Source organism: Candoia aspera, chromosome 1 (assembly GCF_035149785.1).
Source record: "Candoia aspera isolate rCanAsp1 chromosome 1, rCanAsp1.hap2, whole genome shotgun sequence".
NCBI classification, from domain to species: domain Eukaryota; kingdom Metazoa; phylum Chordata; class Lepidosauria; order Squamata; family Boidae; genus Candoia; species Candoia aspera.
Window position 1 is genome coordinate 322276237 of NC_086153.1, and position 13849 is coordinate 322290085.

The 13849-nt window shown below is 40.1% G+C and overlaps 1 protein-coding gene across 3 annotated transcripts; it reads left to right on the top strand.

Annotated features, from left to right (window-relative positions):
• The first annotated feature begins 35 nt into the window (after window positions 1–35).
• AP5M1 (adaptor related protein complex 5 subunit mu 1) lies at window positions 36–13390 on the top strand. 3 transcript variants are annotated; one of them, XM_063290493.1, is made up of 9 exons: window positions 36–106; window positions 888–1087; window positions 3267–3912; window positions 5361–5588; window positions 6429–6568; window positions 9940–10025; window positions 11244–11359; window positions 11923–12019; window positions 12527–13390. In XM_063290493.1, the coding sequence occupies exons 2-9, from the start codon at window positions 1020–1022 to the stop codon at window positions 12607–12609; spliced, it is 1464 nt and encodes a 487-aa protein (XP_063146563.1). In that variant the 5' UTR covers window positions 36–106; window positions 888–1019; the 3' UTR covers window positions 12610–13390. The 3 variants fall into 3 exon arrangements, with proteins under 3 accessions (XP_063146563.1, XP_063146564.1, XP_063146562.1); XM_063290494.1 differs by lacking the exon at window positions 36–106 and having other exon boundaries at window positions 532–1061; XM_063290492.1 differs by lacking the exon at window positions 36–106 and having other exon boundaries at window positions 533–1087.
• Window positions 13391–13849: the final 459 nt, after the last annotated feature.

A 13849-nucleotide genomic window follows, 5' to 3' on the forward strand; every position in this document is an offset into this window, starting at 1 on the left:
AGGCCCCTCAGTCAGCTGTTGTCGCCGCCACTCTTGCCGTCTCCCTGGCCCTTCGGTCCAACCGCTCTCGGCTCCTTTCGGGGGAAAGGAGAGGCCCGGCAAAGAGGTCGGCGTTGAGGTTGGAGGCCTCCTCAGACCGTCACCCGGAGGAGGGACGGATGGCGGAGGCGTTTCTGGTTGAGGGGGGACTTATAGCGGGAGGAGGCAACGTGCACTGTAAAATGGGGCTCTGCTTGGTGCAGTTGAGGCCTGCTGTCTCTGAGGGGGTTTAAAGGAGGCGATTCCCTGCTATGAAGGAAGGCCCTTTCAGAGCAAGGACTTGGCTATTTAGAGGGGGGCAGAGGAACTTGGGGGTAGAGTGTGGCTCCTTGGTTTAGGAGGATGGCTTCTATAAGAGGCAGGGGAGAGACTCGACTAGGGAAGAGGTTCTTTGTGCTGCAAGAGAATCCGGCTTTCCAGAGTGGAGAGAAGCCTCTCAGTGGAATAATACGCTAACTGTACATGGAAGTGTAGCTGAGCTTCTTCCTAACTTGCAGGTTGTCTCTCTGCCTGCCGTAAGGGTCAGGGTGGAGATCCTCTTTCTAGAGCTGGGATTTCCAAATTGGGCAAGGAGCTTTGGCAAAGGAACTGCTGGCCTACAAAGCTGGGGTGCTTGTTGGGGTGTAACTCCGTACAGGTACAGAATGGGCTGGGTTTAATTTGGGTTGAGGGGGCCTTGTTTCCTTTCGAAAGCCTACTGTCCAATACATTACTGTAAGGCTTCCCTAATTTGTCTCCCCTAGTGGAATATAATTAATGAGGGAAGTGTGTCCTAATAAGTGCACAGCTGGTATAATTGTGGAAAGGGAGTTTGGCAGAGAATAAGAGAATCCAATCCTCCCATACAGAAGCAAGTAGCAGCACTGGAAATGAGAAGGAAGACTTTATGAGCCACACTCAAACAATGCCTGCCACTGGAAGCTTCTTGGCAGTAAGGCTATCTTGGACAGGGTGATGTTGCAGTCTGCTAACAATCTGTGATGGCTCTGAGAGGACTATGGCTCATCAGTCATGAACAAGAGGTACAAAGCACCGTGCTGTTTTCCAGGTAATACAGTGTATTTGTCTGGTCCAAGCCTGTATAACAAATACATTTCTTTTTCTGCAAGGTTTGGCACCCTATGCTGATTTTTCTACCTTTTTCCGTCTCTATTGTGAAGCAGAACTCACATGAATTTTTCCAATGCATAGTGAGCATCCAGCAGTCTTCAGGAGTGAATCCATAATTTAGCAGAGCATATGCTTGCATGCAGACAGTCCCAGATTCAGTCTTTGACATCCCTAGCTTTGGTGTCTCAAGCAAGTAATGAGAACGAACTGCCTGCTACTACATAAATGCTGTCAGAATATACAAGCTTAGGCTAAGAGGACGAATAGACCAGCAATTATACAACTTTTTTCCTCCATAGCCTTGTACAATCCAAATTTACTTTGGATTGCCAATGCAAGATAAAGACTCTGAAGATGACTCAGTAGAATGTAGTACAAAGCCACCCCAGCAATTATATGATGAAATTTTTATCATGTAAGCTAGGAGGACATTGGGGGGAAAAGCCATTTCTAATATATATACTTAAGCTTGTATTAGAACTATTTTCATTCTTCCCAAAGATCACTGACAGCTGTAATTCCAAAAGACTGGGATCTCTCACAGAGAAGTATGTGTACTTTATTAGACTACAGTGCCTGTGATTTTTTGAGAGAAGGCATAGAAGTTAAAATTGGGAACATAGGAAATCTTAGATCTTTGATCTGTCTAGCCCACTGTTATTTGTGAAGAGCAATGGCTCTTAAACTTTATTGGGGGGGTGGGGGTTAACAAAAACATCAAAAATCTTAAGTCCTTTCTATACGAGTCATTATCTCTACAGAACATATTATGATATTGCAGGCTTATTTGCAGCTTGTACTGGAGATGGGTGGAGACTATGGATTTAGAACAAATGTGTCTTTCAGCCTTAACCTAGTGAAGTAGAATTCCTCTCCTATTCTGAAGAGAAGGCCAGAATAAGTAAGGTTCCCTTTCTGAACTGCAAAAAACTGGTATCCACTAGATGGCAGTAAAGAGATATAGAAACATAAGCCCTGGGGGGAAAAAAGAGTTTGAATAAAAGGGAAGAATTCATACCACTGCAGAATAGAAAAACCTGTTTATGTCTAAACAAGAATATACTCTGCCGCCCACAAGCCTCTACTTCTTTCATGTGAATCTTGCAAGAGTTGAAATGAAAAACATGAAGACAGATCATATACTGTTTCTGAAAAATCTGTACACAAACTGTGATGGTGATTGTTTAGGTATAGCAGTAATTGTAGTCTGCAGTATAGGCTCAGGAACACTTCAGGCATCCTTCAGCCAAACTGGGAATTAGAAACAACAAATAAAAATCTTCCACCATGCCAAGTTCAAATACCAACTCCACATAATACCAATTATCCCCTTTTGTTCATTTCTACTATACTTTAAAGTTACACTGTCAACTTGACATTTTTGAATTAAATTAATTTTGAAAAAAAAATCTTGCTTCTGACAGAGGAGTCTTTTAGAAATAATAATTGTACAACGTACTAGTTAAACCCATTTGTTAAAAAAAATATGTTTTTCTGCTCTCCTAGTGATATTACAAGTGTTTGATATTTCTTTCACACTGAATAATGAAACAACTATAGGGCTGTAGTCAGCAAGGAGAGATTCCAGTACAGCCAATGATAGTCAGCGATTCTGAACAGAGAAGTACAAATCATTGTTTCTCAAATAGTTAGGCTGGCAAATGATGCAAGCATTGTGCCTTTATGATTAGCATATCTTATTGGTAACAGAATTACAAACAGTCAAGTCTCTAGGTTCCTCAGTTAAGATAAGGGAGGCATCTCAGCAATCACTAAAGGAGATACAGTAGGGGATATGAGTGCTTGTTCATGTGAAATGAGAGCTGAATATATGAATATCAGAACAGAAAAGGAGGTACAAAAAAGTTCATTGTGTCACTCTGCATGAAATGCTTGCCTTTCACATGAAAATATGTTGGAGCCAGTTTATGATTTGGAACAGGCCTTTAGCGAATTAGCTCCAGTGTCAGCCTGATATATTTCAAGTTTTATGCCATGTAGAATAATAACAGATTGATGTGAAATAATCTTCAGTATCTAATTCCAGATTTGGGCAAGTAGGAAGACTTAGCACAGAATGTTAATGTTTCTGCTGTACTTCTATTTCCATATTGCAGGCGTTACCCCACAGTTGAAAAGCGAGCAAAATTTTTCAATGGGTCAGGGTATGTGCCAGTACCAGAAGACGGTCCTTTCCTTAAAGCATTGCTTTTTGAATTGAGGCTGACAGATGAAGGTCAACACTTTGTGGAGTGTAGAGATGGCTGTTCCAGAATCAACAAGACTTCAATCTATACATTACAGGTTGAAAGGAGGGACCTTTGGCCTGTGGTGGCTTTCCAGAAGAGTGGGTTGATTTATGTTGGCCTCCCATTAGTTGAGCAGTCCATCATGCCACGACCACCTCTCTTCAGTATCAGTGGAATTTCTCAGGCTTTTGACTTCCTGTCAGGACTCCTGGCTTTTATGAACTCTGGTCAGAAAAGTGAAGCAGAGAGGAGTGCCAAAATTGGCCAACTGCCAAGTTTGGTTATGCAAGCCTGTCCTCTGGGAACCCCACTAGATGCAAATTTAAATGGCTTATTGGAAAACAATCACGTTGCTCTAAATTGTTGCACTCAGAAACCACCAGCTTGGAGAAACAACACGTATAAGGGAAAGCCTCAAGTTAATATCTGTATCATTGAAAAAGTCAAATCTGTCCAGTATGGCCAAAAAGATGTGGCAGACATGTGGCAAGTTTATGGAACTGTAACATGCAAGGTGAGATGATTCCTAGTGCAAATCTCTGTAACCTATTTAACACATGGATACACCTGGAAAAGCAACAGTTCAGCTCATCTTGGTGTGTAGAGAAGCTGAACTTAGTATTTTTAATACTTCAGCATGCCAGAGGAAAGATACTGCTTTTTTAGTCCAGGTTCATTCTGGTTAATTAAACCAGAATAAATATCTCACTTTACAGTTATGCTCTTGCATACCTTGCTCCTAGTTTTGCTGGTTTAAATAAGAGCAGAAGCTGCTGCTAAAAATTTTATCATTTAAATATTTATTTATCTATCTATCTATCAGACTTACATATTTCAGTATACAGGGTTCCACATGCAATCCTTGTATTATATATCCTTATAATAGCCTCATGAAATTGGTCAAACTGAGAATCTGACACATTGCAGACATCACACTATATCATATACTGCTATAACTTAACATGGAGGAGTTCAAGAGATAGCAAACAAAAGCACTAAACTGCTGTAAATCATGACTCAAAGAGTCCCCCTTTTTGGGGGGAGATGGGCGGTGATAGAAATTTGAATAATAAGTAAAATAAAATGATTTGCCTGTGTACATTTGGAAGTCCAAAATGGGATTTGGATTCTAAACTATGGTTAATTTAAATCAAGTTTGTTGGGAGTAATAGCACTGAGAGTGTAATCCAATGAGTGCTTACTCCAAAATAAGTGCCACTCTTTCCAGTGTGGCTTATACTTGCACACAATTTTTTTAATACTGAAACTTGAGTGTGTTTCACAACTAAATAGTGATTTGAACCTTTATCTTCTAGGTCAAAAACTTTGAGTAGTTTACAGTGCAAATGACAAAGTCCAGGTTGGGAACCAAATTTAGATGTTATCTATTTAATATGTAGTAGGTAATAATAGTATACTAAATCAGTACTTTTACAAAACAAAACAAAAGGCTAAAACAGTATAATAGAGAGGAACCTATGCTATAACATGTGATTCTGAAAATCATCAACTTCTGTTAAAAGGATCTATAGACCAGAGTGAAAACAGATCTCTCGCTTGGAATTTTGAAGGCTGTTGCTAGTCAGAGTAGATTATTGTGGTGGAATGAATCACAATTCATACCTTATACTTTATATAAGGTAGCATTTATAGAACTGAGGATTGTAATGAATTTACTTGAAACATCAGTTCTTACATTTGTTGTGCTTGTATTTTGTAATGAAATAATTTAGAAACCCAGTCAGTTCTGACCTGGAAACCAGACTTGGAACTAAAAAATATGATAGAAAACTAAGGTTTATGTTAGCTACAGAAATGATGTTTGCCCATTCCTTACCCCAAGCTAGAAAAAAGTTGAGATTTCCTCTTGTCAGAAGATAGTACATGATTTACTGTAGGAAGAGTGTGCAAATAGGTTGTTCACCAGTGAGTTCCCACTCTCCTGTGTTTTTGTTTTTGAAGTGTGACATAGAAGGCACTGCTCCCAATGTGACTGTTGGCCTGAACCTCCCTGCCAATGGTTCTCCTCTCCAAGATATTTTGGTCCACCCCTGTGTAACATCCCTCGATTCTGCTGTTCTGACCTCCAGTAGTGTTGATGTAATGGATGACTCAGCTTTCAGTGGACCTTACAAATTCCCTCTAATACCACCTTCAGATCTGTTTAATCTATGCTTTTACACTTCCCAGGTAAGTTTTCAAGATTTGTAATGAACCAGTCAGAAACATCATCAAGTGCTTGCTAAAGTTCATAACTATGAAACATCTGATAACCCTAACCGCCCAGAGCCCCCTTTTTGGGAGAGATGGGCGGCGATAGAAATTTGAAGAATAAATAAATAATGGCTCCTATCTCAAACTGCAAGGAAGAACAGTTGATAGGACAAACAGCTTGGCTAGACTTGTTAAGGATATTGAAGTAACAATGCCCATCTTTTCGAATTTATTATGAAAAAAATGCCTTAAATGGAATTTTTAATGGATAATGTTGTTACATGTGGTTGATTTTTACCTAATTTTCATGTCTGGAAGACAAGGCAGCCCCAATATCTTCCTTATAGCTTGGCTTCTCAACATGACAGATGATCTGTTCTCAACTATGTGATTCTGAAAGGAATTTTCAAGTTAGCAATGGCCCTCCAGCTCATTACATGTTTTATGTGGTGTTAGGAGAGCTTTTGGCCTTCATCCTAGAAATATTTGCAGCACCCTGCTGATCAGTGGTTTAGAGAATCTAGCTTGCAAATGAGTTGTTAATTCCTATTTTCCATTAGAATTAAGCACTCTGCCTAATTATCTTACTGTTTAGCAATCACAGAGTTTATATCTGACATCTGGAGTCTGTCATCCCATTTTAATTTATTTTATTTTATTTTAGAATGTGCACCCTTATCACATACTTCCAAAGAAGCCTAAGGGTAGCTTTACAACATACTAAAAATGGAAAGCAATAATTTATAATATATGTAAAATGATTTTAATGTAGAAATATAACAAATTCAGCTATTTATCTCTGTGCATCCCAACCAGGTACCTGTTCCACCTATTTTGGGATTTTATCAACTGAAAGAAGAAGAATCACAGTGGAAGTTCACAATTCACCTGAAACTTCATGAGAGTATGAAAAATACTTTTGAATACTGCAAAGCTTGTGTTCCTTTTTTTAACCGGTGAGAATAATCCCTCCCTCCCTCCCTCCCTCCCTCAAATCAGCAAAACAAAGACCTCTTCATAGAATAGAGATTGTTGTTTGGTGAATGCTTGAAAAATCTCCATTTATAAAACTGATTTTTTTTGCCAGAGTAGCTGAGTGTATTGATACTTCAGGAAGGTAGGAACCATTTTATTGTTCTGCCCTAGATACCTGATAGACTCTATTGAGTTTTTAGAGGGTGCCTGGGGAACTTTTTGAGGATCTACCATAGTTCTACTCAGGCCTTAGTTTCCTCTTGGATTGAGAGGGTGTCTGGAGCCTTGGATCAGATTGCACCTGGTGGCATCTCCCTGCATGTGGAAGCCCTATGGTTTTCAGAGGAGCTCTGAGGGATGAAGCAGCAGAGCACCACTGGAGGAAGGTGAATGACAAGTCTGACTGAACATGGATAACAGCCTTTATTTAGGATGACATAATGACAATAAGAGTGGCAAAATGGAGGTATTTTTCCTCTCATTTTGCATCTGCAGATTGCCACCTCATGGTCCTGTTAAAGATAACCTGCTCCGTGGGAGAGATAGTTCAGAAAATCATCTGAAGGGCTGCTGTGAAGATTTTTTCAAGGCATCTGTCAAAATCACTTGGATTCACTCTGAGCTGGATTCCAGCTGCTGAGTTGATCAGTCATGGTTATCTTGGAAGATTTTAAGCCTATTTGCCTGAGGAAGTGGACAGGGTCCTTGGAACTGAGAATGTAAACTCAGCAGATCCCTCCTTGGTTGGTTAAGGCATTCTGGAAGAGGACGAGTGGGTCTGGGTAGTGGTGAATTCATTCTTGAGTGGGGGGGTGAATCTGCCTGTACAGTGGTCCATCCCTTCTTCAAGAAGGCATTCCTTGGCCCAGTGATGTTAGATAATTTCTGAACTGTCTCCTGACTTCACTTTTTGGGAAATGTTGAAAAGGCAGTCAGCCAACAGCTTCAGAGGGCTCTAGAGGAAACAGATTATCTGGATCCCTTTCAGTTGGCTTTCGAGTCTGAGCACAGTATAGATATTACATTGATTGTGCATATGGATGACCAGTGATGGGACCAAAATGGGGGCGGTGCATATATTCTGGCCCTCCTTAATCTCTCAGTGGCCTTTAATACTATCAATCATGGTATCCTTCTGTTCAGACTCAGAAGATTATGAGCAGGAAGCATGGTGTTGCAATGTTGCAATGGTTTTCCTTCCTCCAGTGCGGTTCTGGTCAGTGTTGATGGGGAGAGAGTTCTAGCCCTTGACCCTTGTTTTGTGGTGTACCCCAGGACTCAATTCCCTCCCCACTCCTGTTTTAACATCTACATGAGGCTGCTGGATGAGGTCATCTGTTAGTATGGGATGAGGTATCAGTATACTAATTATAGCCAATTATACATCTCTGATTGCTCCTGGATGCCCAAGAGATGCTATCAAGGTTCTGACTCAGCATCTGGAAGCTGTAGGGATCTAGATGGAGAGGAACACAGTCAAACCCAACCCTAGCAAGACTGAGTGGCTATGGATTCTGAGGCCTCATGAAAGATGCTCCACCTTTAGCAACAACAAATACAAACCAACACAGTATGTGTCAGGCCCAGCCCAAGAACGACAAAGGATCAGTCCAGCCAAACTTCAGTTCTTTATTTGCCAACAACGTATAGACAAAATCTCACCAGACTAAAGCAACTCTACCTAAGCTAAGGGGAAATAACCCGGGAAAGCTCTAGGGCAGGGCTATTCTGAACCTCTTAGTTTTCCCAAAATTGCCTCCTGGACTATGTTTCCTCTTATCTTGTCCCCCGTCTTGCAATGTGCTCCCTCCTTCCTGAGAACCAGCAGCATTACCAAAATCCACCACAGTATGCAATGTCTCTGGGGTCCTCCTAAGAGCAGATGGCAACCTATGGCTTGGAGGGCCTTTGCACAAATTCATCTTATGTCCCTGTTGTGCCCTGTCCTGAATGGAGAGGCCCTACTCATGGTTTTACTCATGCCTTGATCATTTCTTATTTGGAATACTGCAATGCACTCTACCTGTGGCTGCCCTTAAAAACCACCCTAAAGCTGCAGCTGGTCCAGAATGCAGTGGTGCAGGTAGTTAAGGGATGGGTGGTGAATACATTTATAAATAAATAAAGGCTTCATGAGCTACACTGACTGCCAGTGAGCTTCCAGGTGCAATTTAAGGAGCTAGTTACCGTCTTCAAAGCATGGCACAGTGCCTGGTCATTTATGGGACCGCCTGTTTCCGGTTACTTCTGACCCTCTAACGGGGTTGGCGTACCCCGTGTCCTGCCTTTTAAGTGGTGTCATCTTATGGAACCCGGGATATGTGTCTTCTTTGCCACTGTACCTCCCCTTCAAGTACTCCCCCGCTGCCCCCCAAGATCCAGATGGCTCCAAGCCTGGCTGGTATTAGTCAGGAGGATTTGTGATCCTGTCTGGTATGGTCATCTTATTGCCTTCAGCAGACTTGTTGTTTAAATGTTACTATTTTATGATTGTTTAATTCTAGTGTTTTGTTTTAACTGAATACCACCACGAGTTGTTTTCAAGAGGGCGGCTATATAAATTGATAAAATTAATTAATTAATACTTGCATGTTGAGCTCAGTGTGAATGATGGCCAGGTGGCATCCCCTAACCAAACCTGGCAGATGATGAGAAGCTAAGCAAGCCCAGTCCCATTTAGCCAAAGGTGTGAAACTGAGTAGTCTTGTGTCCAGGCAGAAAGCAGAGTCGCGGTCACATGATTTCCCACTTAGCAACCACTTTGCTCAGCGGCAGAGTTGCCGGTCCCGATTAGGATCATTAAGCGAGGACTAGCTGTATACAATGCAACATAATAAAAACTGAAATAGGATGTGAAGCTTTGAAAAAGAGAAGGTTAAAATGGGCATTCAGGAAATACTTAAATAAATTATGTGATTGAATTTTAGAAATATTTGAGTTGTAAAATTGCAATGTGCTTTATTGTAAGTTTTCTCTGTTGTAAAATCATTTGAAATCCCAAAGCCATGTCTTTGATGTGGAATTTATTTACTTACCAGCCTTCCCCAAAACTGGGCACATACCAGATGTGAGAATTTTAGTTCCCACCATTATCCCACAGGGATGTGCATTGCTGAGAATTCTGGAAGCTGAAATCCACATATCTGCAGGGCACCAAGAGGGGGATGACTGATATAAGTTGTTGATTTGTGTCAGACATAACTGTCCTAACAGCCATGACAATAACTCATAGAAAAGGCATGTGCTCTTTTCTTAGTTGTTCAGAATTTACTCAAAATTGCTTTATTAAATAATAAAGTCATTTAAAGTCCCATTCTGCAAAAAATAATAATGTTTTGCTCTTGATTGTCAGGGGTCCTATTACACACTTGGAATACAAAATCAGCTATGGCCAGCTTGAGGTATCAAAAGAGAAAAGCTTGCTGGTTTGGTTCATAGGTAGGTTAATCATATTTGGCCCCACCTGATCCAAGGAAGGGCTGAAGTTTGTTTGGAAATGTCTTGCAGACTGCTTTGTTTACTAATAGAGTAAAGAATATATTTTGCATTGTGCTTTATAGCTTAATTCCTGACAGTTCCAAATACAGTAGGAAAAATTCCTACCCAAAACTCTGGATGGCTCCTAATAGTACTGTGTTGACAATACTGGGCTTAAACAGAGCAGTGTGAATATACGGCAGCTTCCCACGTTCCTAAAAATATGCTAGAGATCTCTGATAAACCAGGCAATTCCAAAGGTAGTTCCTATCACCTAGGCCGGTAGCTGTCTTCCCTGTCTGGAAGGAAATTGAGCTGCTTTTTAAAGAGCCATATTCTGTCTCACCGTCTTTCCAGAAACTTTTTCCCAAAGTAGCAGAAGAGATCAAGAGGCATGAGCAACCTTTTTTGCAGCTAAAGGTGCACTTTGGGGGGCCTTCAAAGGCCACAGAGTGTGTGGCAGTGTTGTAGTGATACCAGCTGGCCAGTCCAAATATTTTGGCCCATGGAGATGGGAACAACACAAAATAAACATAAGGTTTAGCACGCTTATTTTCATCATTTTTGTCAACAAATTTCAGCTCTGCAAACTTGGGGGGGTGGTCTTGAAAGCTACCAAAAATTGGGCAGTGTGGCTGCAGTTAGTTGTAAATTACCCTCCCCTGCTTTATTACCTTCTGGGTATCTTCCATTTTTATTTGCCACATACAATGCACTAATTCTAGGATCTCCTTTTTCTGAAAATTGACTATTCAGAATTCTTCAAAAACCTTTATGGCACCTGAGGATTTTTTTTTTTCATCAGATGTCACCTCTTCCATGAACATCCTTGCAAGCCAGGATTCTTTTGGCCTTTTTACCCTGAAATAATACCTTGCAAACTTTCCTGCTTTTTCTCAGGTGGGGTCTAATACCAAAAGTGAGTCTGCTTGACCAAAACTTACATTGAAGTACACTGTGGGAAGATGTACTCTGAGTGTTAAAAAGATGCTCCTTACCCACATGCTCCTTTTGTTCTTGGCTTTCCCCCATCTCTTTTTTTATACAGGACCAGCAGATGCTGTTGCCCTAGCTAGTTTATCCTTTAGGAGAAGTGCCATATAAATATCAAATAGTCCCTGTAAAATCTTCCCTGTGAAATATTTCTAGCCTCTTTTTTTTCCTTTTTTTACTCTAAAGGGCAAAAATTTCCCAAGTCACTGGAAATTTCTCTTACTGGGACTGTTGCTTTTGGTCCTACAAGTCAGGATCAGCCAGTTGATGCTGTTTGTACTGGAAACACTGCCTATGTCAAAGTAAGTTGTAATATTTAAGAGAACATGGGGAAAACTAGATCTTTCTGGCTTTGGCAGTCAATGGAAAGAGGTATCTGTATGCTCAGAGGATGGAAGTTCGTGGGTGCTGTTTTCCTTTGGGAGAATCCTTTGGGCTTTCAAGCTGAGTGAAGAAACAATAAGAATCTTTCCAAGAGGTCTCATTTTCAGAGTCAGTTGTATATAAGAGAAAGTTACGACTGCAAGAACCACCCTCGGACTGAAATATCTTTTCTTTTTCCAAATTAAGAAAAAAAAATCTTACCAAGGTAAAAACTCCTGAAAAAGCCATGTTGTAGCTAACTTAGCTTTTGGTTTAAAACAAATTCTCAAGGAAGTCAGCCTTGTTGAACACAAGAAGACCGACAGACCTTTGTGTTACATAGATGTTAAATACATCTGTATTTAAATTGGTTGCTGCATCTCTTTGCAGCTGGTCTTAATTACATATAAATTGCTAGTATATCCCCACCCCCCACCCCTACCCAGCAAAAAAAAGAGTCACTGCATCTCTTTCTCAGTGTTCTTTCTTTGGTTGTCTTTAGCTTTATTTTAGAATCTTGGATTTCACACTTACTGGATGTTACACAGACCAGAACTCCATCCAGGTCTTTTCATCAGGCAAAGCAAGGATCAGTACAGGTGAGCATGTTACATCTTTGGCAATTTAAACTGAAGCAAATACATTTAACTTCCAAACATCTACATCTGCAAAACAGGAAATAAAGCCAGACTGCTCACTTGAGGGAACGATATTAAAGGCAAAACTGAAATACTTTGGCCACATAATGAGAAGACAGGACACCCTGGAGAAGATGCTGATGCTAGGGAGAGTGGAAGGCAAAAGGAAGAGGGGCCGACCAAGGGCAAGATGGATGGATGATATTCTAGAGGTGACGGACTCGTCCCTGGGGGAGCTGGGGGTGTTGACGACCGACAGGAAGCTCTGGCGTGGGCTGGTCCATGAAGTCACGAGTCGGAAGCGACTAAACAAATAAACAACAATTTCTAAGTTAAAATATTCTACCCTTTTATTATGTCTTATGAAAACATCTTTTTTTAAAATTGTAAAATATTTTTAAAATGTATTTTGTATGTTAGGATATAATCAATCTAAGAACTTAATTTCTCCCTTTCTTTTAATTTTAGCTCGTGAGGTACTTTCATCAGACTACTACATCTGGAATTCCAGAGCCCCAGCACCTGTTGCATATAGAACTTTACTTTACTAAATTTTCTGTTCAATTTTGTACTAGGAAAGAAAACATTGCCAAAATATTTTACGTCTTTACTAACCTTCTGTTTGGGGTAAAACAGAATATTAAATAATCATGTATCTATTATTTAAAATGTCTAAGGTTTCTCTGAGAGTGTACTGTTAGAGACATTGCATGATATATAAGCCTCAAACCATCAAACTTACCTGTTGCCAAATACATTACCTGGAAATCAAGATCTCTCTTGTGGGTACTGTTGATTTTACTGTCACATTTCTGAGCCTTAACTAAATGGTTGGACATAATTTCTTCCCATTGTTGGCCTTCCGAAAAATGTTTTGAAGCAATAGAAGTTTAAAAGTATGTTTTCATACTGAAAATCATTTTGCTTTTTACACTGAGCAACCAGTCTTTTCCCACCAAATTAGATGTCCTCGAGATCAGTTGGATATATGAGTTTAAACTATAGAAAATACTCTTGAATTTGTAAGTTTGATCTTGTTATATAAGTTGCCAGCTCTCTTTGTTGCTTTTATTCCTGAAAGGGGCAGCGGTTTATGTTGTCAGCTACTTCACCCCTGCCCTTATACTGACATAAGAATTGTTGGTGTATGAGTTTCACAGACAATTTTTAAAACTATAGTTTCCAGTCAGAAGTAGCTGAATTTATTTATTTGATCTGTATTCCATATAAGTACAAGGCAGCTTACAACACAAAACTATATACACAAATAATGTTTTAAAAACAAAATAAGCAGCCATGCAGCCTATTATTAGAACCGTTTTAAAAATCAGATTTTAAGCTGTGTGTCTTAACTGTTCTCTTAAAAGTGAAGTAGTGCAAGTACCATTTCTATGGAAGTACACTCCATAGTATGGGAGTGACAAAGGAAATGACCTGTACCCGAAAAATAGGCCTTCAAGAGAGAGAACAAATTTAAAAGGGCATGCCTGTTGACATCCAGACAGCTCTCTTAAGACTGTAAGACATTTAATTAATTTATGCATGTATGTCACCGCCCATCTCCCCCAATGGGGGACTCTGGGCGGTTTAACATTTGTCTGTTAAATGAATAAAACAAAATAGGCTCTTTGATTTAGGACAAAGCTACTGCTTTTTCAAATGAATCTATTGTTGAGCTGTACATAAAGCTATTATTCCAGTTAAGCTTCAGCAAGAAGTCAGGAGTTGAAAATGAACATCTTTTAATCAAATTAATTGCAATATTAATTTTAGGAGTTCTTAATGAAATAA

Bases quoted from the DNA above. Each gene is read 5' to 3' on its own strand.
- AP5M1 (XM_063290493.1), top strand. From the start codon at position 1,020: ATGGCTCTGAGAGGACTATGGCTCATCAGTCATGAACAAGAGGTACAA. The intron at 1,088-3,266 runs GTAATACAGTGT...TCCATATTGCAG, and splicing joins AGCACCGTGCTGTTTTCCAG to GCGTTACCCCACAGTTGAAA. The intron at 5,589-6,428 runs GTAAGTTTTCAA...CATCCCAACCAG, and splicing joins TATGCTTTTACACTTCCCAG to GTACCTGTTCCACCTATTTT.